Raw genomic sequence first — 27438 nt, forward strand, 5'->3', positions numbered from 1 at the left:
GAAGATTTACTGAGCTGCCCACATCCTACAGAAAAGTGAGCACGTGCAATGCTAACATACACACTTGTGGAATGCACTGTACATTGGTTTGTACATCAATAATTTTACTGATCAATTTATAAACCAAAAGCTTGGTTCCACGCAAGAATTCATGATCGACATGTGAAATGGTTTATGACAAACACACCTGTCTCTGGATAAGAAGAATTGCGAAAGCCCAGGTCCTTTTGCAACTGAATCTCTTTCAAACTGAATATTGACACACCTAAAAAGCAAAATTGCGGGCAAAAGTTATCAGAAGAGGTCTAACATTATTTAAAACAACTACAACCCAACTAATCCAACATTAACCTGATTCCCCACTTACCTATTACTCTGTTTTAAAATAATAAACACAAAAATTGCGAGTAACATTACGGTTACTTTAGGCCCATGTTTTAATGACTGACAATACACTCATCTCTATCTTGGGAATACTGAAGTCAGAATGAATACAATAGTGAAAAATGATCTTTTTATCGTAAGTGGTATAGGGTGCTGGGTGATGTGGAATAGCAGTGTGAGAGCCAATATTCGGTGCCAGTTCAAGTCTCAGCTACTCAACGTCCAATCCAGCTATCTAAATAAAGAATTAAACGTACTTTTCATTATTTCAGAAAGATTTACTTATTTGAAAAGCACAGTTAGAGAGAGAGAGAAGGAAAAATCACTTGCATCCTATGGTTCACTCCCCAAATGGCTGCAAGGATCTGAGCTGGGCCAGGCTAAAGGCAGGAGCCTGGAATCCCTCAGGGCTTCCCATGTGGGTGGCAGGAGGACAAGTACTCGAGCCTTCCTCTGCAGCTTTCCTAACCACCGTAGCTGGATCAGAAGTGGAACAGCTAGAACTAAACTGCTGCATATATGGAATGCAAGTGTTGAAGCATGGTGTTTAACTCACTCCCCAGGGGGGAAAAAAAACTTTGACAAGAAAACAATCTTAAGCTTTAGATCTTAGAGTTGTGCTTCACTAATCTTTACAGAAACCTACTTTTAACAACTCTGAATTGAATCCAGACTAAGTCTAAGGACAATGGCAGCAAAGAGACAACATGTGCCAACTTAATTTTAATAAGAGTGATGACCTCTTGGTATCCACTTCTTTTAGGGGAGTGGCAATGTGTTTACTGTTACAAGAAATCAAACAGGAAAATTAAACATTAAGCCTTCAAAAAAGTTCATGAAAAATGTATCTTATCAAATAACTATGCATGGTGTCCAGCAGGATCACTCAGTGGCTAAATCCTTGCCTTAAAAGTGCTGGGATCCAGGTGGAGGAATCCACCAGGGGGGAGGGGCGTGGGGAGGGGCGGGGGGATTCCCAGAGCCTATGAAACTGTCACATAATGCATAATAATTAATAAAAAAAAGTAAAAAAAAAAAAAAAAAGTGCTGGGATCCCATATGGGCACTGGTTTGTGTCCCAGCTGCTCCACTTCCCATCGAGCTCCCTGCATGTGGCCAGGCAAAGCAGTAGAGGACAGCCCAAACCCTTGGGACCCTATATCTGTGGGAGACCTGGAAGAAGCTCGTGCCTCCTGGCTTAATATGGGCTCAGCTCCAACCAGTAGAGCCAGTTGGGGAGTGAATCAGTGAATTTATTTTTCTCTGTCTCACCTTCTCTCTTTAAATCTTACTTTCCAATACAAACCCTTTTTTTTCCTCCAAAAAACAAATCTAAAAAAAAAAAAAAAGGAATTCTGATTAAATTCCATTAAAGACTCAAACCTCTCCCTAAAGACCCATTTTATCCCAATCCCTAATCCTAGACAAATGAAAACAAAGGATGAAAGAAAATCCAGGATTTCTCTTACTTTCTGGTAAAGTATGTATTCTTGGTCCCAAACTTCGGAAGTATACATGTTTCATGGCCTCTTCTGCTGAAACCCTTTTCTTGGATTCATACTATGAAAAAAGCAAACAACTGCCTCATTAATTATTTTACCTAATTAATATAAAAGCAGATTAAGGGTATTTTTGCATACACAGCTACTTTAAAAATTCAGATCACTTAACTATTTTTCAAGCATGAATCAAGAGCAAGACACATACATACACTCTAAATTTGAGTTACAGCTGAGATTATGTAGTACTAATTTTATCTTGGGTCTAACATTTCCAAGATTAGGCTGAATCTGAAATAAAAATTTAGAATCCTTTTATTTTTGAAAGTGATAAAATGTTACAATATTTGACCTCTGACACAACTTTTTTCATGAACTCCAAATGACTGGTGGGACTATACCTCATATCTTAAGGAAGCCATTCTTAGCTACCTAAATACCAATTTTCTTGTTCTCTTGCTTATGATGCAAACTAGATTTGTTCAAGCTGTCCACACTTCCCACTCCAGCAGATGGGTTGTGAATTTACAACTGTTCTAAATTTGGACTAATTATGTCAGTCCTGCTCCCAAACCTCCAGCTTCTCTCACAACTAATGCTCTGGCCAATGAAACCTGAAGTGGGATTTCTGCGAAAGTCTGCTTTTAGGACATAAGACAACAAATGTGACTGGCACCACCATATCATCTTTGCTTTTTCCCAATCTGAAGTAAAATAGGAATGGTATTGGAAGGTGCGGCATCCTTTAGGGCAGTAAGTATGGGGAAAAGAGAACATGAATCACAGAGAACACTGCCTTGACAAAGCTGCTCTATACCAGCAGCCTGATCTAGCTCTTACTATTTTAGGTCCCAAGGAGAGATCCTGACACGTTAAGGCTTAAGAAATCCTGATTTGTTTTGTTTTATTTTTAATTTAACTTAAGCATGTGCTTTAAGTATGTTAGATATTACCATAGTTACCTTATTTGCCTGTCATAGAATACTTAAGGAATTTTTGACCCTAATTATTGAAGAAACTCAACCCCCACTTACCAGTTATAAAACAAGGTGTGACTTACCTGAAGAAATTTTGTTATCAACTCAATTCCTTCGGAGTCCAGCCTAGAAACAACAAAAGGCAATTTATTCTTATTTTAATCTTAGTTGGTAGAAACTTTCAAGATAAAACTGTTCTCTGTTTTAATTTGCTAAATGAAAGTGCCCTGAAATAGTCACTCTTGTTGCCTACAAATGAACTCAACTCTGTTTTGGTCTTCAAAGATTTAGTTTACCATTTGCTTAAGAACAGCCCATAAATAACTGTGCTGCAACTGAAATTTTCAATATGCAACAACCAATTAAAATTATATAGTGTTGAGCTCGCTTTGGCAGCACATGCACTGAAATTATACAGTGTTTTAAAAATCATTCTGTGTTGACAAAGTAACTATTATAAAGAAAGCTTCTTTACTACATCAATTTTCAGTGCTCTGCAAGGCAAACATCCAGAACATTTTCACATTGCATAGCTGGCTTCAGATCAGCTCAACTCCAGCCATAGCGGCCACTTGGGAAGTAAACCAGCAGATGGAAGATCCTTCTCTCTATTTTGCCTTCTCTCTGTAAATCTGCCTTTCCAATAAAAATAAGTACATCTTAAAAAAAAATAAAAATATAGATAAAATGACTCCAAAATGTATCACTATAGTTCAAGAGAAAAATAGAGATGCTCCATTAACTTTTTATGTGTATGTGTGTCTACACATATTATATATATATGTATATATAATCACTACAACTTAATAAAATTTTGTTAGTAAGAGCTACAAAACCAAATATATACATAAAAAAATAGTTAATTGTAGTGATGAAATAAACCTAAATGGAATAGTCGGGTTAGGGATTATTTTGATGGAATTATCTCTTGGAAACACAGGTCCTATCTTGCACTATACCTTTCAAAGGAAAACATACATTACAAATAAAGGAATATTTTCTAGAGTTGAGTGTGCTCTCAAAAGTAGCCCTGTGGATGCTGTGGCCTAGACATTTTGCAGGTTCCTTTAATTCTCTGTAGTTTGCCAATCTCAAGTTCAGAGACTGTTCAGATGAGCTGGCTGCTAAGTAAAATCTTAGCCAATCTGATCCAAGGAGCTTCAACCTTCTACAACTGAATTATCACAAGAACAAGCAATATGATAAAATAGGATTTACGCTACCTTGGAGAGATACACAGAAAAGCCCTTCACAGTTTATTATTCCTAAGAGAGTCTAGCTAAAATATTGGTTGCTGTAGTAACATTAATAGCATTAACTCATAAATACTTCATAGGAAAAGACTAAAATTCTGTCAAAAGGGTGAGTCTATCATAATGAAAATGAGATAGACTTCATAAGACATAATGACTCCAATTCAAACAGTAGTCTTGAATTGATTTGAAGGTATGTCGGAGAACAAACTATAACTGACCGGCTGATATCAGAGGACAGAAAGTTCACATATTTCAAATACAAATCAGTAACACTGACCAAAATATTTACTTGTGTCAGAGTAAGATTTTTCCTTACAGAATTTTCTGGTTAACTAAATATAGAACAATTCTCTAGAAAGCAAAGCAAATTTCATTATAATCTTTGTAATACTAAAAAAACATACTAAACAATGTTTGCCTTATGAAAAGAGCTACTTATATACATTTCAAGAATTCTAAAATCATTATGTTCTACATACATTCAACTTACAATTCAACTCTATTTTGCCAATTCTTGGTGCATATGATTTTTTTTTAAAGATTTAATTTTCATTGGGAAGGTAGATTTGCAAAGAGCAGAGACAAAATGATCGACTATCAACTGGTTCACTTTCCAAATGGCTGCAATTGCTACGGCTGACACAATCCAAAGCCAGGAGCTTCTTCCAGGTGTCTCATGCTGGAGCAGGGTCCCAAGGCTTTGGGCTGTCCTCTACTGCTTTCCCAGGCCACAAGCAGGGAGCTAGATGGGAAGTGAAGCAGCTGGGACATGAATCGGGATTCATATGGGAGGCTGGCGCTTGAAGGGGGAGGCTTAGATAACCGAGTCATCAATCTAACATGTGATGGAAGAAATCTGAAGAAGATCCATAAGATAATTAAGCATTGTGCATTTTTCCTGAATCCTTACGGTGGTTAATGCTTCAAAAGATTGTAAGAAAAAAAATACCTTGGTGCATGGTTAATTAGAGGCTGTGGTTTATATTTTGGAAAGTTGTAATTCTTGAACTCATCATTTGAAGAAACACCTGGCCAAGTTTCCTGAGACGGAGTTCCTAAATATAAAACAAATTTATAAATATATGCAAATTATATTTGTGAGAACAATTCACATTTACTACATGATTTATTCTAACTGAAATCAAAATTGAAACAATAAAAGCACAGAAATTACCTAGATTTATCTACTTTATAACTAAGACAACTGAAATTCTAACACGTCATAGCCATTTATATTAGTCTCTATCAAATTCTTATGTTTTAAGATGATCATATCTAGGTAGGTGCAATATCATAGGAAAAAATTTCTTCCGTTACCTAACAGTCGGAAAATTAAGTGCAGTTCATCTTCCACAGTTGATCCTGGAAACAGAGGTCTTCCAGAGGCCATTTCAAAGAAAATGCAACCAACACCCCTTTAAAACATATCACGGATGGGAAGAAATGAGCAATCAATGTATATATCATGAAGTGCAAAACTCTTTTCCTTAAGACTGACTCTCTAGAGAACTTTGTACAAGCCTGCCAGCAAATCTACAGACACTTTTTTTTCAGAACTAATCTTTAACATTTCCTTTGTCTCAACTTCCATACTGCTATTATATTCATTTATCCCACTTAATATGCCCAGCTCTGTATGATCTGTATGTAGTTAACAGTGACTGAGTGCTTACGCTGTGTGAGAAACTGTTTAACTATCTGAACTACTATCTTGTTGAATCTTTAAATCAGCTATTGTGTGGACCATGGACTGAAAGGATGAAGGCAGGAAGGAGGAAAACCAAGTGAAAAATCATTCATAAGGAAAAGAGAGCAAAGAATTAAGAGTTGTCAGTGGATCAACAATAATCCACAAAACAGTAGCTCGAGATAGCAAGTACAGAGGATAGAGAAACAAATGACACAAGATTTTCCGATGTAAGGAACAGAAGTAGAGCAGAGCACAGGGTGAGTAGGGTCTATGTGTATAGTGTATAATACTACATTATTTAGCAATTCTACTCCTTGGAATATGCCTGAAAGAACTGAGAAGCATTATTTACAACAGTGAAAAGGTGGAAACAATCCTATCAATTGATGAATGGCAAAAACAGAATCTGGCATACACAATGGAGTGTTGTTCAAACTTAAGAAGTAAAGAAATATACATTACAAATGGGAAAGTCTTGAAGATGTCAGGCTAAGTAAAATATGCCAGTCACAAAAGGAAAAACTGTAATTGATGGAGACAAAAAGTAGAAGTTATTTTCAGGGACAATAGGTGAATGGAGTATAATGGTGTACCACTTAACAAGTATATAGTTTCAACTCTGCCAAGATAAAGCTCTACAGATGGACAGTGGTGATAGCTGTACAACAATGTCAAAGTATTCAGTATTTCAGTACTGTACACTCAGAATTGGGGAAAAATTATTATGTATATTTTTTCAAGATTTATTTTTCATATCGAAAGACAGATTTACAGGGAGAATGACAGGCAGAGAGGGAAAGAACATTCATTTACTGGTTTCACTCCCCAAATGGCCTCAATGACCAGACTAAGATGATCTGAAGCCAAGAGTTAGGAACTTCTTCTGGGTCTCCCACATGGGGGCAGGGTTCCAAGTATTTGGGCCTTCCTGCACTGCTTTTTCAGGTCATTTGAAGGAACTGGATGGGAAGTGGAGTAGCCGGGACGTGAACTGGCACTTGTATGGGATGCTGGTGCTTGAAGCTGGAGCATTAGCGTGTTGAGCGATCCTGCCAGCCCCAATGTATATTTTTTCATCTTTGAAAAATTAATATATATGAGAAAAACCTTACAGAAAACTATATTCTTTCTTCCAAGCAATAATAGCAATAGTGTAACTTATTATCGCATAAGAGTATAGCACATTAAACTACAGTGGCCACTGGAGGCTGTCGTATATTCAGGAAAGGATTTAGGAACAGTTGTGTTTAAAGGCTGGTGGGCACAGACCCTGATTACAGCAACTGAATAGAGGCATGAGAGGAATAGAGTGATGTGAAAGCCCAGAGTATTTATGAAGTTAAGTGACTATGCCATTTAGCTAAAGGGAAATGTCCGTATTAAGAATAGTAGCAAATAAGTTGGAAAAAGCAGTTTAGAAGTACCTTATAGAAACTATGCCCTATTGTATAGGCAATGATGGAGTGGCAATGCAGACATTTGAGCAGAAGAGTGTTATGACCAAAGCAGTGGCTAAAGCCAGTGAGCCAAATCGTAAGGACATTTTGATCATTTTCATATTATTTCAAAATTTGATGAATATCGAAGAAAAAAGTTTTAAAATTACCATGTATCAGGTACTTGACATGGGTGTTTACATTTATTAGCTCATTTATCCTTATCTATAGAACTTCAATTATTTTCACAATTCCCATATCCTTAAACAAAAAAGCTAAGTATAGAACAATAATCAATAACATTACTTTAGTTCTAAGTGATAGAATTGTTACTTAATGCAGGTACTCTTATTTTAAGCCAGAACTCTACACCACTGTTTATCCTTCTTAAAGTAACACCTCTTTGAAAATCAAATACTGCCTATCAGTATTGCTCTGTTAGCCACATTCTTTCAAAATGATGACTGGAAATATTATCTGTATATATTTACCACATGTCAATCTGGGTTGAATACTCCGAGGAACCGAGAAGCACATCAGGGGGCCGGTACCACAGTGTGACAACTTCATTTGAGTAGGTCTTTGTGGGAACTGACTTGGCTCTGGCTAAACCTTCACAGAGGAGGGGAAAAAATTAGGAAACAGAACAGTTTTCTTAGTCTCTAACCTCTCCGTGACTTTTCAAAAGGAGTCAAGAAACTCTATAGTTTCTTGAAGCTTCAACAAAACTAGCTTTATGAAGTTTGTTCAATCTTTACACAGTAACACTAAATAATTCTACCAACTAGAGACAAGTTTAGCTTTTACCTAAGGGAGGGCACTGGGGCTAGTATCTGGGTGCCTTACGCTATAACTTACGATGTCAAATAGGTCAATATTTAGGTACATGTTTTTTCTTAATCTTAAGTCTTATCTTTTAATAAGATTTCAATTTTCATTTGCTATGCCATTGTCTTAAAATCAAAACTGTTTTTTTGGGTATTCTAACTCTATAACAAGACATATGTCAACAGTTCAGGTGAACAGTTATAGGAGGGGTGTGCAGAGAAATCCTCAATACCCCAGTGAGGAGTAACTCATCTTTGTGTCCCACCCAGTAAGTTATAAGTGCATCCCCGCTGACCGTTTCCTGTCTGATTCTAAGCTTTACTTGTTATTCTCTATCTATTCTAGTGTTGTTTGTTCGTTTGTTTGTTTGTTTTGAGGGGTTTCTGGAGCGATCCTGATGGTCATTACGAGAGAGGGTGGGGATCCAAAGTTGGAAGCAGGCAAGGACCAGAGAAAGCTCCTCTCCCTAGTCCCGAAGGAAGTTTACTGTTCTTCTGTTTCTGCGGACTGCTCAGGGATCCTGGTTGTCGTTCCGATGACCTTGGATCCTGCAAGGCAGGACTTCGGCTTCTTCCATCCCATGTGGTAGATCCAAATGGGGGTGGGTGACCTCAGAGTTCTTGGCCTCCAAAAGCACTCCATTTCGCCATGGTCTCCTTGGCAGTAGGGATGTAATCCTCGGTGCTCATACTGATAGTCCTTGGTGAGGATCTGGGAGTCTTCAGGGTTGGGATACAAGCCTCCTCCTGTCCCCCTGCTCCACTCTTGGGTCCCCCCTGCTCTATGCTAATGACCTCCTGTTAAGAGGTTGTTAGCATTGCTCCTCATTCCCCCATATGCCTTTGTAGTTTTGCTATTGTCTAATGCTGATTCGAGTCTGTTGTCTATGAGTTACCAGTTATGATCGTGATAGGTTATACTTCCCATCTTCCTCACACCTTCTACGGTGATGTAAGATTTCTCTGCTCTCCCTCCCCCTTTCCAAGTATCGGAGGGCCTTACAAGTATATTAGGTTTCACAATTCTTTGATGTAGATCATAAGCAATCTGACTCATATCGATTGTTGGTTCATTGGCTACTTCACAATATCTTATTGCATGAGATACAGGCTGTTTGGGGTTGAAATATTATTGTTTTCCGGATTGACATCATTTCACAACAGCCACATCAATCACAACAGCAACAACAACATCAACAACAAATTATAGCACCTTGATAAAATAATGCAACACTGAGTAACCAAAAAACAGCCAGGTTCAGAGAAACCATGCTTCAATGCTATAAACTGCTAAATACGAAAACTAAAATAGACATGAGACAGCTGAATGGCAATCTATAGCCATTTTAAGGTGTATAGAACACGGTTGAATATAAACCAAAATGGAAATGTCTATGAAGAAGTCACAGGCTGTGGTTGAGAACCTGCATTTTCCTATTAACATATTGGTTAATCAATACCATGTCAATTAATGCCATAATGTTGTAACTGGTTGTAAATACTATGTTGGGGCGTTTAATTTATTGGGATGATACTCTGCTGGCTCTACCTTCAGAGATGGTCTCACCAAGAAACTGCTGAACTTACCAGGACAATAAGATGCTGGACTGTATGCTTGGTAAATACCTCCAATGAAAGAATCTCAACTGAATTTGAACTATGGAAATGCAATAAGGTGGAGCAATCCACCATGGGGAGAGGGTTTTGGGAAGTGTGGGGGGAATCCCAGTGCATATAAAAATGTGCCACATAATGCAATGTAATTAATAATAATAAAAAAAGATTAGTCACAGAAGAAACAAAAAAAAATAGAATAAAATCAAAACTGATGATAATGGATCATGATTTGAGTTCATTAATTTCCTTGTATAAATCCAACTGGACAAAGTTTCTTTAGAATAAATTAGAATACTATATTGTATTCTCTTTGTAGCTTTAAGTCATATAAATAATCTTGCAATAAAGAGACTTTATATATTATTAACTAGTACAAATATTATGAAACCTTTGCAAACTAAGTAAGAAATCTACTGATTATCCAGAAATAAAGCCTGTTGCTCGCAACTTTCTCTTGAGCCATAAGCGTTATAATTTCTAAGCCCTAAATTCTGACCACCTGAAAAGCAACTTTAAAAGATACCTGTTACTTCTTTTATTTTGAATAACAAGAATTTGATTTTTAGGCTGAGTTAATTATAATTACATTACCTGATTAAAACTTAAAGCAAAATGAATAATTACATACTTCATTAACTGGAAAAAATCATATAAATAATACAAATTTAAGTAACTAGCACTATTTGTATTTAGTATAGAGGTTGACATGCATAACTGAATCATGTTAACACTATTTCACTTAGTTAAATTTTACTTGGGTATTCCAACTTGGTGAAATCTAACAAATTATTTTTCTACCAGTTTTGGTGACTTTTACCAAGATGTGGACAGTTTTCTTCCCCCACTTCCAATTCTGATATTAAGAATGTGTTACATGGAAGCAAAGGACAAGAATGCAAATTTGCTAAGCCTATAAGCTTATACCATCCAGGCAAATCGCCAGTTTTCATTTCTTCAGTATCTTACCCTTCAGTTCCTGAGCAGATTTTGAACAAGAGTACTCAACTAGGTCCAAGCAGGCATGGGACATACAACAGTCTCATATCAAATTAATTAGTTGCGAGACAATGTTACTAGTCAGTATCACCAACCAAGTTGTATAACTAGATTCTTGGGCCACCCAGGACCATCCAGCAGGGAGACAGCTAGACTTTTCCCAAAGGATCAAGTGTAAATATTCACTTATGTCCCCCTCTCTTACACTAAGCCATAGGTACATGTACTATCTAACCAATTACAGAAGTGATTACGACAGCAGAATGATTATTCTAACTTATGGAGTAATACTTTCTTGTTGGTTATAGAAATTAAAATTTAAATTAAAAATTTGCTTGCATAGCTTTTTACAGGTCAGGAGTCAAATTTCAAGTACTCAGAGCATTCTCTGACAGAAGTGGATTTTTGAAGCAACTTTATTCCTTTTGCATGTTGAATATCCAAGCAGGATTTCTCTGTTACTGGGATTAAGATCTAACCAGGGGTAAATGCAGCACGGAAAAGAGAAGATAGAAGGAAAGAAAAGAGAAAAAAACAATTGCAAGGAAATTAACAAAAACTATACCTAGGACTACATAGTTATGAAAGCACAATACTGACATCTTATGATTTCCTATTCAGAGATGTAGCCTATTCATTTTTATAAAAGTCACCTTTCAAACAAATAGAGAAGCATTAAAATGAGTAGAAAAACAGGAATTTATAGGAAAAATTTACCATTTAGCAACAAGGTAATACCTGAAATGCTCATATTTATCAAATTTAATAAATTTCTCCAAAGTAAAATTAAAATCATTTATGGAAAATCATATATGCTAACTATGGCAGATTTCTCAGACTTTCGAACACTAATCAATTACGAGCATTTAAATGCTCAGAAAGGTGAATATAAAAATTTCAAAGATGATCTACAAATTTCAACACAAAATTTTACTTCCTAGAAGCAAACGGTTTGTAAGTTTACTTACAGCATCCTTTAAAATCATATTACTAAAGCTATATAGGTAAGTAGCTATTAATTAAATTTTTAAGAGCATAAGGAGTCATTTCAAAGTTTGTTTCTCATTTTATACTGTTTAAAGTGAATATATCTGAGTTCCTATAATTACTGATATTTACCATAGTACAAGACAAAAAAATTAGATATGCGTTAAACCACCACTCAAATGCTGCATGAATAGCATTCCATAAAAATATTTTTTTCCAAAATACACAGCATTCCATAAAAATTTTTCTCCAAAGTAAAAGAAAAATTAGTAAGAATTAACCCATATTTTAAAAGCTGCTTTATATTACTGGAAAGCCAAGGAAACAGAGAAAAAAGGAGGAAAAGAGAAAGAAAACTCCCCATTTGTTGGTTAACTGCCCCTGGCCCGCTCTTCCCTAATGCTGGCAACAGCTGGGGTTGGTCAGGCCAAAAGTAGCAACACTCAAATCAGATCTCCCATGTGGGCAGCAGTTTTCTTTAAAATTCTTTTTTTTTTTTTAATAAAGCAAACATTTATTAAACTATAATAAAAACATTCCATCAAATTACAAAACCTGAGCAAGAAAAACAAACGGCACATGCTTAACTGTAGTTGACATTCAAATAAAATTTGCATTAAAATTCTTTTTATTTATTTATTTGAAAAGCACAATTATGAAGTTGAGGGGAAGGGGAAGAAACAAGGAAGGAAGGAAGGGGGTGTGGAGAGAGATATTTTGAAATTGAGAGATTTCCTGGCTCACTCCCCATTGGCCACAATGGCCAGGTCAGGGCCAGACTAGAGAGCTTCTTCCAGGACTCCTCCATGGCTGAAGAGACTAAAGCACTTTGAGACATCTTCCGCTGCTTTCCCAAGCAATAAGCTGGGAACTGGATCAGAAGTGGAGCAACCAGGACTCAACCCAAAGTTCCTATGGGATGGTGGCATTGCAGGCAGCAGCATTACCACTGCACATCAACATCTGCTGCCTCACAAAGTGACCCATTAGTAGGTAACAAGAATCAAGTGCAGGGCCCGGCGGCATGGCCTGGCGGCTAAAGTCCTCGCCTTGAAAGCCCCGGGATCCCATGTGGGCGCCGGTTCTAATCCCAGCAGCTCCACTTCCCATCCAGCTCCCTGCTTGTGGCCTGGGAAAGCGGTTGAGGACGGCCCAAAGCTTTGGGACCCTGCACCCATGTGGGAGACCTGGAAGAGGTTCCTGGTCCTGGCATCGGATCGGCGCGTACCGGCCCGTTGCAGCTCACTTGGGGAGTGAAACATCGGATGGAAGATCTTCCTCTCTGTCTCTCCTCCTCTCTGTATATCCGGCTTTCCAATAATAATAAAATCTTAAAAAAAAAAAAAAAAAAAAAAAAAGAATCAAGTGCAGTCTGGATTCAAATCCAGGCACTCTCCTAGATACATTGGTGTCCCAAGTGGCATCCACCCCTACATTTTTTTTTTCTGAAGATTTATTTATTTTCAATGCAAAGTCAGATATACAGAGAGGAGAAACAAAGAGGAAGATCTTCCGTCCAATGATTCACTCCCGAAATGGCTGCAACAGCTGGTACTGTGGTAATCTGGAGCCAGGAGCCAGGAACTTCCTCCAGATCTCCCACACAGGTGCAGGGTCCCAAGGCTTTGGGCCGTCCTCGACTGCTTTCCCAGGCCACAAGGGAGCTGAATAGGAAGTGGGGCTGCCGGGATTAGAACCAGCGCAAATATGGGATCCCAGTGCGTTCAAGGCAAGGACTTGATCTAAGCAAAAGCAACTTAGATAAGAAAGCATTTTAGGGCCCGGCAGTGTGGCCTAGCGGCTAAAGTCCTTGCCTTGAATGTCCTGGGATCCCATATGGGTGCCGGTTCTAATCCCGGCAGCTCCACTTCCCATCCAGCTCACTGCTTGTGGCCTGGGAAAGCAGTCGAGGACGGCCCAATGCATTGGGACCCTGCACCTGCGTGGGAGACCTGGAAGAGGTACCTGGTTCCTGGCTTCGGTTCGGCATGCACCGGCCATTGCGGTTCACTTGGGGAGTGAATCATCGGATGGAAGATCTTCCTCTCTGTATATCTGACTTTGTAATAAAAATAAATAAATCTTTAAAAAAAAAAAAAAAAAGAAAGCATTTTAGGCCACAATGCCGGTCCCTATCCTTTTATTTTTTCCCCCAAGCCTTACATTTTTATCTCTTGAAGATTTATTTTAATAGAAGAGAGTTGGGTTCCACATCTCCTTTTGTACAATTCAAGCTACTGTAGTATGTTGTTTTGATACATACATATTATGGCCTGAGAAGGATCTGGCCTCCCAAACACAGGCAGATGTTTACAGCTCAATGGCTAATAGATTAATGGTTGATGGACAGAGGTGAATGTTTGACTCACTTATGGCATCTGAAGGTAAGGCCTTCAGAAGTGACTGGATCAGATCAGGCTGCTGGGGTTGGGATTATGACTGAACCATGATGGCAATGTGAGGGGAGACCACAGGAGTGGAAGAACATGTTCTCTGCGTCTGTTTCCTGACTTGTTTTTTGATCTCTCCAAGTGTTCAGACTGGTGCAGTTCCTGATCTAAGAATACGAAGCTACACACTATAAGCTGAAATAAATTCTTTTCCCCCTTCCAAGAGGTTTCCTTAGGTATTTTACTAAAAATAATAATACATACATATGCATCACAACATATCAAATACATTTACCTCTCTCTATTATACTTTTCCCCCTACAAATACATATAGGTGAACAGCACAATGGTGTTCTATAGTGGCACTACCTTGAACTTTACCAAGGAACCAGTAAGTTTACTTCCTATTGGCATGAATTATCATTAAAATTAAGCAAATACTGCTTAACAATATAATTTTTATAACATATTTTACCTTTGAAGACTCCTCAGAAACCCTCAGTATTTATGGACTACACAAGAGCCTGTGCCTTTCACTCTTTGCTGCGAATCAGACAAAAATCACCCACCCAAGTCGTGCCAAACATCTTATTCCCTGAGTTAGAGAAAATTTCCACTTTACATAAAAGTGACAGCAGATTGTGACAAAGACTGTTCTTTAAAAGTGAACATCCTGAAAATACTTATAAATAGCTCATATATTCCATACCAAAATCCGCAAGCTTTAACTCTCCTTTCTCATTAATGAGGAGATTCTGTGGTTTCAAGTCTCGATGCAACACCTTTCTTCTGTGGCAATAAGCCAGACCACGCAATATTTGGTACAGAAACAGCTACAGAAATAAACAAACAAGCATTAGTCTTACAAATAATGAAATATATTTTGGAATATCCTTAAATTCGGCTAAGCAAAACAATCTGTCAATAATAAAGAGAAAATTATGCAACAAGGTCGAGGAATCCACCATGTTGGGAGGGTTTGGGGAGGGGTGGGGAGAATCCAAGTACCTATGAAACTGTGTCACATAATACAATGTAATTAATGAATTAAAAATAATAAATAAATAAAAAAAATAAAGGGAAAAAATGTAACTGTATCCTAAACTTTAATGCCTTTGCCTTATATGGGTGGTTCCAAATTTTTAGTTTATCATTCAATTTGAAGAATCCCATTACTTCTTAATCTAGGGTATCCATGAAAACAAATTAAACTTCTCAGTCATAATAGTTTGTTTAACAGAAAATGACTTGAAATACCTTCTAATAAACTTAGAGGCCTGTAAGGGTCACAGTTAAGTTGTAAAACTTAACTGTGAACAACCAACCAATCTCTGCCACTCACCTTCCTAATCCCCCACAGAAAACACCGAATCTTTAAAGTCTTTTGCAAATCTGATCTTGTGAAGTACCAGAACTGCCTTTATAAAAAGTCAGGGCTATCAAAAGAACAATACTACATACCTCTGGCAAACTACTTGCTACAAAAATAACTAAACCAGCTTTCCATCACCCAGCTCCTGGGTACTTTACACTCAGCACCTCCTACAGCTTCTAAAATCTGTGATTCAGAAAGGAGCCTCAGCACTATAATGCTCTGAATGACTTGTAGAAAGCAATTCCTGCAGGGCTAATGGTGTAGATTTTGATGAGAATTTCAGTGTAAAGGGGAATATGGAACATTCAATTCTAGGGGTTAGAAAAAAAAAAAAGGCCTCAAACACAGAGGATTCACAAACATAGTCTCAGTTTACTCACAGGTGAGAAAAGGCTTAAGAACACTGAGAATAAGCCAAGGCAGCAGATAAATGACAAGCCCAAAATGAGTTCTGAACAGCACAATGACTAGGCTCTACATATGTTTGGGTTTTGAAAACTCTAAATTTTCCCATCAATATATTTGTTATATTTTACGTTTAAAAAGTAAAAAGGCAACATAAACAAGTAATAAAATGCTTTCTGATCTAAGCTGATTTTGCTTGCAAGATACTCACTTCTCAAACATTTAGGAAATTATGATAAGACTTTTTTCTTTGAAAATTATTGCAAATACTAATAAGCCACAAAGACCCATAAATCAATCACAAGATTTTACAAAATGCAATATATGATAAAAACAATTCATAGAATGTATATAAAAATGCAATTAAAGTATTACTCTAAAAATCTTGGCAATGTGTTGTCCATATGTTGTTCTAAGGTTTCTTTTAGAAACATAAATTGGCTGTTATTATCTGCTAAACTTGCTGCTTTTGAAAAATGCAAATTTAAAGCTACTACCTATAGAATTAGGAACATCCCAAACACACAGCTGGGACAACCTTTTTGCCAGAACAGGTTATTATATGTTGACAAATTTGCGTAGGTCTTTATTAACTAAATCAGAAGTATATCACTTAGGAAAAAAATATATATATACAGTAATTTCTCAGTTTCATCACACACCAATTACTACAGCAAACTTTCCATACTAGGATTTTGATATCTACAAACATAACAATTATCTTATTTATTTTTTTTTTAAAGATTTATTTATTTTATTACAAAGGCAGATATACAGAGAGGAGGAGAGACAGAGAGGAAGATCTTCCATCCGATGATTCACTCCCCAAGTGAGCTGCAACGGCCGGTGCACGCCGATCCGAAGCTGGGAACCTGGAACCTCTTCCGGGTCTCCCATGCGGGTGCACTGTCCCAATGCATTGGGCTGTCCTCAACTGCTTTCCCAGGCCACAAGCAGGGAGCTGGATGGGAAGTGGAGCTGCCGGGATTAGAACCGGCGCCCATATGGGATCCCAGGGCGTTCAAGGCAAGGACTTTGGCCGCTAGGCCATGCCGCCGGGCCCAATAATTATCTCATTTTTCCTCCTGCAGACCAGACTAGTATTTCCAGTCAGCATCTGTATTATCTGCAGATTTCTGACTTGACCAATTATACTGGTATCTTGAAAAGCTGTTAAATAGCATTTAAAATACAGAAGATTGCTATTTGAATAAAGCTTTTTGCAGATTTCATCTACCATTTGTATCCATTTTAGTATATGTGCTGCCAAATCGAGCACTATTTGTATCCATTTTAATACATCTTGGAATGAATTCTACATTTCAGAAAATCCATTGTAAAAACACGTGAAAGGTAACATCAAAAGTAAATTCTAGAATACTTTATAATGAAGCCATTCTATCAAAAAGACTGATTCTACAAAAGGTAAGGTGGAAACAGAAGCTCCGAGTACATATATATACAGAAAACAACAAAGTTTCAAGCACAAAATGCTGAAGAATAATTATGAAGCCAGAATACCTCATTATGTAATGTAGCTTATCTACGCTTTACTACAGTTACAACATACCTTCACATTGTGCATACTCATGATGTTTCCACAGTCATCCATATACTGTTTTAGGTCTTTATCCTAAAAAAACACAGGACTTTAATATGCAATGCATGGTTTTCAGAATGCACAAATGATTCACTTAATAGCATTTAATTTTTCAAATTAAGTTGTTTTCAAAGGAAAGGCACTACGTGCACCCAATTTAGCTGAATATGAATAGTTGAACAATAATGTCCCTAGGCCGCTAAAAACTCCAATTTGCTATGCTGTATTAAAGCAAAATTAAATACTGAATTTTCAATAAATGCTTACCAGATACTCAAAGACCAGAGTTAAAGATTTATCTGTGTGAACAATATCATGTAATGTTACTATATTTGCATGTTTTAAATCCTTTAATAGTGAAACTGAAAAACAGAAAAGAAAGTCGATTATTCAGTCTGTGGTAATCAGTCTTTATAAAAAGATTGGTTTTTTATATTAACAAACTAGATTCAAGAGTCTCTTAAGTTTAAAACAATAATTTGTTAAGAGGATAAGCAGTAGAAACATTAATGAAATTAAAGTGGAAATGTTTATGTCACCATTTGATATTCTAATACTTAAAACTGTCTTCAATATTATAATACTCTCTGCATCACCTGATTAATTTAGAGATAAAGCACAAGGTACCTTTTCTCTTCCATATTCCTAATCAGTTACCAAAAATCATTTTCTAAATACCCATTTTCTCACAAAACAGAGTAATGTTTATGTGCTTTTATTTCTTATTTTTACCCACGGTGTCACATTCCCCATGAGCTATCAATATATATAAACACTTCCCTATGTCAAATATTTCCCTGTATCAAAAACACTATGACAATGTTTTGTAATGACTTCAAAATATTTTCATAAGGTTTACAGTAATTCGGTTAGTTCCTTTCTGTTGTGTTTAAATCAACTCTTTTAAGGTCTAATTGTGCCTCTTAATCACCTATTATTTCTACATCTTGGCTAGCTGCTTCTTATGCTGCTCTGCTCTTAGAATGTTTACATGGTATACCTTCTCTTATAGCTGTGCACGGCGCACCTTCTTCATGTTCCAGTCGGATCTCTTTCAGTGCCACCAAATTTTCTGTCAATTTACTTCTTCCTTTATATACTGTTGCATATGTACCCTATAAAATACATTTTTGAAGGAAATCACAATGGCATGGCCCATCTAAAACAGTCAATATAGCCAAGAATCCTAAATTAATTTCTAATTCCTAATCATAGTAGTTAAGTTCCACCTGGCAAAACTCATCAATGATCAGTCCTGGCTTTTCTTAGAGCAAAAAAGACTTTTAATTCCATATATACAGCTTCCACACTTATGCAAAATGACAGAATGCCTCAACAAGGCAAAAAAAACCCTCAAGGAGTATTTTTATTTTTCAAGGTTTGCACTCATGTAATATCCCATATGACAACAGACAGTAGACTGATAGGAGATTAAAACTAACAGATGCCTATTTTGTTACCAAGACAGTGCACTGCACTATATTTCAATAAAAATACTCATTTCCTCTAAAACTGATGCGATATTTTTCTTGCTTTTTCAACATAAAACGCAATGTTCTAAACAACAGTAAATTTTACAGTTTTTATCTCAGTTAGAAAAAACTACAAACACACACAAGAATTTAGACGTTAAACAAGGAAAACATGTCTTACATCTTTGAAACATTTACTCACCTCTCCAAGCTTTTCCAATTTGATGTAGGTTTCCATTTTCCCAAACCCAATTTCTGACTGAAACCAAACAATTATAAAATTAGGATTTGTTCTTAAGATTTTAATTAACCTCTTCAACTTCTGAGACTCTCCTATTCTAGCATCTAAAAATGGAAACATCTGGCAATAAAATTGCGGAACATCTGCCGGCTTTCAAAATATACCAAATGCTACAACATCAAAATTTGCAATTCAAATTGTTAACCCACATTTTATATAGATCAGGTAACATTCTGCTGTGAAAAACATGATTTAAGACAACTAAAATTTTAAGACAAGTATTTTAAGATACCAAAAATTTTAATCAAGTATGATTAGTTGATATTTTAAAAATTGCAGAATAAAGATCCTATATTCTTTTCTTTCATTAATCTCTAATTTCCCTAGTGAGCCCTGCACGCAACAAAAGACTATTTGTTTCACATTATGAAATCAAATTATAATGAAAATTGCAACTGAAAATCATGCTTTACTATGTGATCAGGAAATAACAAACACAAAAGCAAAGTAAGCCTAATTTTAGTCTCTCTCACACACACACACAACCAACAGATTTAAATGTGATAAAAGTGTGCTCTCAAAACTCTTGCTTTCAGCACCCAGTGCCACGGCCTAGCGGCTAAAGTCCTTGCCTTGAACGCCCTGGGATCCCATATGGGCGCCGGTTCTAATTCCGGCAGCTCCACTTCCCATCCAGCTCCCTGCTTGTGGCCTGGGAAGCAGTCGAGGACGGCCCAAAGCCTTGGGACCCTGCACCCGTGTGGGAGACCCGGAAAAGGTTTCTGGTTCTCAGCATCGGATCGGCGCAGCACCGGCCGTTGCGGCTCACTTGGGGAGTGAATCATCGGATGGAAGATCTTCCTCTCTGTCTCTCCTCCTCTCTGTATATCTGCCTTTGTAATAAAATAAATAAATCTTTAAAAAAAAAAAAAAACAACTCATGCTTCTAAATTTTACCAGTCTTTGTGGAACTGATGATTCCTTTCTAGTACTCTCTTATAGACATGAGAAAATGTAGCAGCAAACTACAGTAAGACTCACTTCTTGCTTAGAATGGTGCAAATACTCAAAATATAGTGAAAGGAAACAATATTCTTTTATATACAACTTCATTTCTCAAAAGATACAAATTATCTTGGATCATTAATCTCATGTTTTAGCCAAACTCTAAAGGTTGCAGCATGCAATTTTTCTAAGGCAATTAAATCACAGTCATCTCTGATGAGACCTGGTATCATTCTCCACTTTGGAAAAGAGGATTAACTATCCAAAGCTGAATGCTCAAAAATTGCTGAGAAATTGTTTCTATCCTTTTGTTACTACAATATTAAAATACAATACAATATTAAAAGTCACGTGACAATTGTATGCCTAAGAGTACTTCATTGAATGCTGGCAAATTGACACTTTGCTCAATAGTGGTCTTACATAATACTTTACATTCTTCCACAGGCATACAGTGTTCTTCCTTAAATGCATATCGTCTTGTATGTGACTAGGTATTAAATCTTTGCTTTCTGTGACCAGTAGCTACACAGAATACTGAAGTGTAGCTTCCACAATAGACACCTTCCAAATCTAAGTTATTATGGGTTAAGTCGGACTTGTTGCCCAAAACTCACACAATGTCTAAATTCTGATGTTTTCATATTAATGGTTGATGGATTAAGAGTGAAAACAATCTAATTATAGCATATGAGAGTTTGTCTGGTGGCCAATCTTTAGGTCACTAGAAGCACGTTCTCCAAAGAATTGATTTAAATTTAAGTTCAGGCTTTCCGCTGCTTCTTGGCTTATCTGCCATGATCAACCTCCACCAGGGACTGGTTCTGGGGCTGCCTGATCCTCAACTACAGCATCCAAATCAATCGTCCCCCCCACAAGAAGCTTTTCCTGGGCATTTTAGTTCAAGTAACAGAAAGTAAATCAACACACAAGTGAATTTTTAAATACTGATGCAGAAAGTATGACAGTCCTGCAGTGTGGCAGCTGTGGGGAGTGCCCCTGCTGGGCAGGATCCAAGGCTGGAGACTCAGGCCAAAGACACTGCCGAAAGGCAGTGACTCAGTCCTTGGCTTTGGGCAGCCAATGCACCAAATGGTGCCAGGCTCTGCCTGCTGGCCATCCAGAGGCGAACTCTGGAGTTTTAGGATATGAAATTGCTGCTTAGGGACACCCATGAATAAGGCCAGCTTTAGTGCAGGTGAGAGATAAATTCTGGTTGATTCCCAGTAACGGGGTCATGGAACTTTCAGGCAAGTATGGGGACTGAGACCTGATAGTTTGGAGAGGAGTGTCCATAAGATCTATTTGGGCCAGACTAAATCACCAGCCACATTAGGAATCCTGAGATGGGCTGTTAGCATAGAGCATCACTGACTGCCACATACCAAACCACACCAAAGCTATGGATGGGGGCCTGTCTGGCAGGGCTAGGTACCATTACTTGACTGGGTGGTGGAATAGTGGACTGGTCACATTTGGCAGAGTCAAGACACTAACCAGCACACGAGAGAACTTGGTCCGGGGTAAACTCTGGGGGCAGGGGGAGTGTGGGCACAACCCTGTGGAAATACAAGACCTGTAGGTTAGCTCGCAAGCTGGGGTGGCAATGGGCTAAGCTAGGAGTGACCATGGTATCTGCCATCACTTGTGGGTAAAGGAACCGATGGCAATCTGGGCAGGTCAAGGTAGCACCACTGAAGGTGCAACCTAAAATAGGATGTGGGGTGGGCCGAGATGCAACCGGAAGGGGGCAGACCAGGCAGGGCCAAGCAAACTTCAACTCACAAAAAAGAACAGAAATCAGGATGGAATGCACATCATTCCGACCTAGGCTCTTACACCAACTGGTCTACATGAGGCAGGGATATTATGCCACAGCATGAAAGACAAAGGCTGAGACAGGTGAGGGGCTAAGCCAACTGGGTCAGAGCACCCACTGGCATGTGCACAATCTAGGGCTGGGAATAGACTCGGTTGGGGAGCTGTGAGAATACACCCTTGCTGGGTTGGGATTCCCACAGGAGGGTGCGGGGACTGGAGTGGGGGCTGTGTTCTGGTCTGGATATGGCTGCAATTTCCCTAGGCACAAATGTGGACTGGGGCTGGGCACACCAAGCTAGGCCAGACACCTTCACCATCTGGTGCTCTGGAGAATCTGGGTAGATGTAGGATGGACCAGGCTGGGTCTCTGCCACTACTGAGTCATGTGTGAGCAGTGTCTGGGTATGGACAAGCCTTGCTGGGGTGAGACAGCCAACACCAAGAACTGGAATAGACTGAAGGCCAGCAATGAAGGCTGGCCCATGGAACCACCAGTATGTGCAAGACCTGGCATAGGGAGAGGTTCTGAAGGAGGAGCTTGGGAAACTCCTCTGTTGGAACACAGCCCCTACAGGTGAGTGCAAGAACCACGATATGGAGCAACCCAGACCAGGCCAGAGGAAGATACCCATCATTATACATATGGCATAGGTGGGGGGCAGACCAGGCTGAATCAGCTCACATCAACCACTGGCGAACCTGAGCACCAGTATAGAGTGTGGGTCAGGCCAGTTTCAGTCGCAGCACATACCAGTGCACATTAAGGAATGCCAAGGTGAGGAAGAGCCATACCAGAAGTGGTTGAAGCGCCCAAACAGCACACATGAGAACCGCTGGGGAGGAGTCAAAGCTGGCGGGGGAACGTGGGCTCCCCTGCTGGACAACCACTCCCACTGGGGAGCATGAGTCGGCATGGGAACAGACCAGACCAGACAGGGCTACAATACCTGTGGGCCTCATGTGAGCTAGAATGGGGAAAGGCCAGATTGGGCTGACTGTTCCCACTGGTACAAGTAAAAATTAGAGTGGGTGAGAGTTGGTTGGGCTTTGCCACATCATCAGATGGCAGAGGCTGACGCTGGGGGCCAATTCTGTCAAATCAAAAGCCAGAACCACCTGGAGTGTGCACAATCCAGAAATTGAAGTGGCCTAGTAGGGAGACAGTGGGCACCTCCGTCGTGGGTAACCGCTCCCACTGGGAAAATCAGGACAGGGGCAGGGGTAGCTAGACAAAAAGGTACCTGCCACTATGTGTGTGGACTGGATAGTACGTTGGTTGGGTTGAACTAGGCTTCAATGCCCATTGTTAAGTACCAGAGCTAAATGGGATTTGGGATAGACAGAACTAGCCTGCGGTACATGATGGCATGCATGGGAAACAGGGTAAGGAGCAGGCTTAGTGGGGGTTATAGGGAGTCGCCTCAACTAGGATGCAGCTCCCACTGGTTTGCGTGAGGACCGAGTATGAAGTGGGGAGGATTGAGCTGGACTACAACACCCGTTGGTTTAAGTGGAAGACAGGGCTGGAAACAGAACAGACCCAGCAATTGCTATGACCAGCATGTGCATAAGCTGATTGGGGCGATGGATGGTGTTTGACTCTGTACTGGCAAATTCACACAAGAATCAGGTTTGGGATCATCTCAGATGAAGTTTCTATGGAGATCCCTCCAACTGAACTCAGAACCCCAACCATGAAGAGACTATGTCAGCCAGTGGACTCTGAATAGGTTTCATCACAATTGGAACAGCGATATTGGCAGCAATCCAGAACTGTTGAACTATCAAAACAGACTGAGCAGGACCCTCGGAGCATGCCTCACATCAGGGACCTGGGATGAGTAGGAGGTTGGGTGAGGCTTTACCCTTCGTTTCTCCCCTGACTTCAGATACAGGGAAAAAAATGATAGTAGTGTGGAAACAATGGTATTACCCACTTACGCCCTTGACCCTTTGTACCCTAATCAACTAAGTAAGATTATTTTAAAAATTAATTAAATTAAAAAAAAAGAAAGTGTGACAAACATCCCATTGCTACATGGCAGCTTCATTCTGAGTATCATACAGTATGAAGGGTAAATGCCATGGTCACAGAAACTATGATAGAATGACTATATTCTTAAACAAATCTCTGGAATTCAGCTGTTTTAAATTCATACTGGAGGGACTGTACTTCTGGCATGAATTGTAAAACATGTGTCATCTTTTATGAAGAAGAAAAATGCTACATTAAGTGTAAACTAATATGAATACAAGAACACATCCCTGAAAAAAAAATGTATAAAATGGTCATCGTCATTAACAATAAGCACATCTGAAAATAGGATTGAAAGCTAGATGCTGCTGTATGTTCCCACTCATCCTTTTATTTTAAATGAATACCAGTATACTCTTAAAGCATCAAATACACTGTCTAATGATAACTATTACAAAATTGTTGATGTTTGCTTTAAAGGTTACATAAATGGACTATGAATTAAATGCCACAAAAATGTTTATTATTATATATTATTTAAAGTACATACGGAGGGGCCCGGTGTCACAACCTTCTGGCTAAAATCCTCGCCTTGCATGTGTTGAGATCTCATATGGGTGCCAGTTCTTATCCTGGCTGCTCCACTTCCCTTCCTGCTCCCTGCCTGTGGCCTGGGAAAACAGTAAGGAATGGCCCAAAGCCACATGGGAGACCTTGGCTTTCTGGCTTCCTACAGCTGTTGTAGCCATGTAGGGAATGAACTAGTGGATGGAAAATCTTTCCGCCTCTCCCTTCTCTCTGCAGATTTGACTTTGCATTAAAAAAACAAGTAAATTGTTTTTACAAGTATATATGGAAATGGAATAAACCTATAAATATACAGTCATTTTTCTCAGAATAAAATTTAATGGTATCATCAGAATATGCTGAAAGTCTGTTTTTAAAAAAGGAATGGAAATACTGTACTACCATTATAAAATTAAATTCATAAAATGGGTCTATAAATTAAATAATACTACTGAATTCAACTATACTGGCAGACACAGAATACAGATGAAAAGAAGTTACATTACTGTATTACCTGTCAGACCTCAATTCAATCAGTAAGGTTTTCCCACTCCAACTACCCATTTTAATAATTTCCAATCTTAAGGATTTCATGATAACATACAAAAAGGAATCACTGAATCCTTAAATGGAACTTTTGAAAAACTTATTTAAAAAACTTATTTGCACTTTTTTTTCTGCTGAACATAGCCAGATTAACAATAGATATAATGAGGATCTTGTTGACACGCTTTCCTACAGAAATTATTCAGAGGAAAGAAGACGAAGCTCACTCATTTCACATTGACCAAGCACAAAGCTAGGTGCTAGGGATACAGAGAAAAGATGGACAGCTCACATTTATGAACTCACAGTTTTGACTACGACACACCTTAAATTTTAGGGTAAAAAGCCTACATTTCAGGAAATGAGTAAAATAACCCCCCAAAAGTATCAGCTTTGTATTTTAAAATAATACTCCCTTAATTCTATCTTCCAGACAAAACTGAAGGTAACTAATCCCTCCAAGAAGATAGATGGTTCTCAAAGTACAAGCACATTTAATCTAAAGCATGAATGTAATACACAAACAAATTGAAACAGTCTTCCTATCAAGTCATCAGGTGTCAGGAGGGATTTGTTTCCTCTGGATCTAGCAACACAATTTTGCAGTCATAAAGATGGAAATACAAATCTAATCCAGCTTTCCAGCAAATGAAGTGTGTCCAGAAGTTTCATAGCAGCCATCTGCAGGGTCTGGCATGATGGCTCAATTGGCTAACGCTGTGCCTGTGGCACTGGCATCCCAAAGAGCACCAGTCCATGTCCCAGCTGCTCCACCTCCAATCCAGCTCCCTGTTTATGACCTGGGAAAGCAGTGGATGATGGTCCAAAGTCTGGGAATCCTACACCTATATGGGAGACTAAGAGGGGGCTCCCAGCTCTTGGCTTCAAACTGGCTCACATCCTGCCACTGTGACCATTTTGGGCTGAACCACTGGAAGGAAGAACACTCTCTCTTGTCTCTTTCTCCCTATAAATATGTCTTCCCAATAACAATATATATATATTTAATATTTTTTAAAGATTCATTTATTTTTATTGCAAAGTAAGATATACAGAGAGGAGGAGAAACAGAGAGGAAGATCTTCCATCCAATGATTCACTCCCCAAGTGACCACAACGGTGGGTTCTGTGCCAAATCTGAAGCCAGGAGCCAAGTACTCCTTCCAGGTTTCCCACACAGGTACGGGGACTCAAGGCTTTGGGCTGTCCTCGACTGCTTTCCAGGGCCATAATTAGGAAGCTGCATGGGAAGCCGGGATTAGAACTGGTGCCCATATGGGATCCCTGTGTGTTCAAGGCAAGGAATTCAGCCACTAGGCCACTGTGCTGGGCCCTAAATATTTAATTTTAAAGAAGCCATCTCCAAGTGAGTACTTATGTAAGAAACAATATTGGAGGAAAGATTTTTCAATACCCATTTTACTTTTTCGACCATTTTCAATTTGCTATTTCCAAGTTACTGTCACTGACAGAAAGATGCTTCATCCCTGAGCCATGCAAGGAAGTACTTCTATTCAACATGGCTATTCTGTCTTACAAAAAAACTGTGATTACCACCATTATGATACTACCTTAATCTTCTATATACCAAAGGTGAACTGTATGTGGACTTTGAATCTTACCTTCCAAATTCCAAAATGTATTCATTTCTAAAATATACAAGGATGTGATACAATATTTTCTCACCTACTCTTAGAAATAAGGACTATGTATGCTCTATAATAGGAAGGCCAGGAGTTTAGAAGAAATACAGTGTTTAGAGGAACCTAAGCACTTCGTTTGAGATGGATTCAACTCTTGAATTGAATAAAATTTTAACAAGAGAAAAATTTTCACATTTACTTTCATTCTGCTGAAATTATACTTAACAGTCTCAGAAAACTTTAGGTATTCCAGAACTGTAAGTTCAATAAAGCTTTGACGAATCCCGACTATCTACATAAGCTTTCCCTATGGGCTAATATTTAAATGCCAAAATTTAGAATATTTTATTTCTTTAACCATAACAAATACTAACAATATTTAATCAATCCACAGTATCTTTAATATGACAGAAAAACTAAATGCTTTCCTGGAGGAGATCCTTGGATACAAAAAGAGTATTTGCAAAAAAAAAACTAGTAAAATGATTAAAACATAATATACAATACATATATTTGTCCAAATAGATATAATCAATAAGCTCATATAAATTTTTTATAAGCCACTGAGACACTGTGCCAGCCAAAAATGATTTTTCTTAAAATTTGTTTTATGGGAAAGGCACATCGCATGCAAAGAAGAAACAGACAGAAAAACCTCCCATTTGCTGTTTCAATACCCAAATGTTTGCAACCGTCACAGATGGGCTGATCAGAAGCTAGGAGCCAGGA

General features: G+C 38.4%; 1 protein-coding gene across 1 annotated transcript in view; it reads right to left on the minus strand.

The window, feature by feature from the left end:
* CDK17 (cyclin dependent kinase 17) overlaps nt 1-27438 on the minus strand; it is a 106338-nt gene that overhangs the window by 2023 nt on the left and 76877 nt on the right. The window contains exons 6-16 of the mRNA XM_058673287.1: nt 19114-19170; nt 18440-18554; nt 17707-17801; nt 17410-17472; nt 14769-14892; nt 7734-7854; nt 5434-5531; nt 5066-5171; nt 2944-2986; nt 1854-1944; nt 188-265 (exon numbers count right to left, since the gene is read on the minus strand). Coding sequence (XP_058529270.1) covers nt 188-265; nt 1854-1944; nt 2944-2986; nt 5066-5171; nt 5434-5531; nt 7734-7854; nt 14769-14892; nt 17410-17472; nt 17707-17801; nt 18440-18554; nt 19114-19170 — 991 coding nt within the window. The remainder of the gene's footprint in view (nt 1-187; nt 266-1853; nt 1945-2943; nt 2987-5065; nt 5172-5433; nt 5532-7733; nt 7855-14768; nt 14893-17409; nt 17473-17706; nt 17802-18439; nt 18555-19113; nt 19171-27438) is intronic.

This window comes from Ochotona princeps, chromosome 15 (genome assembly GCF_030435755.1).
Source record: "Ochotona princeps isolate mOchPri1 chromosome 15, mOchPri1.hap1, whole genome shotgun sequence".
Classification (NCBI taxonomy): domain Eukaryota; kingdom Metazoa; phylum Chordata; class Mammalia; order Lagomorpha; family Ochotonidae; genus Ochotona; species Ochotona princeps.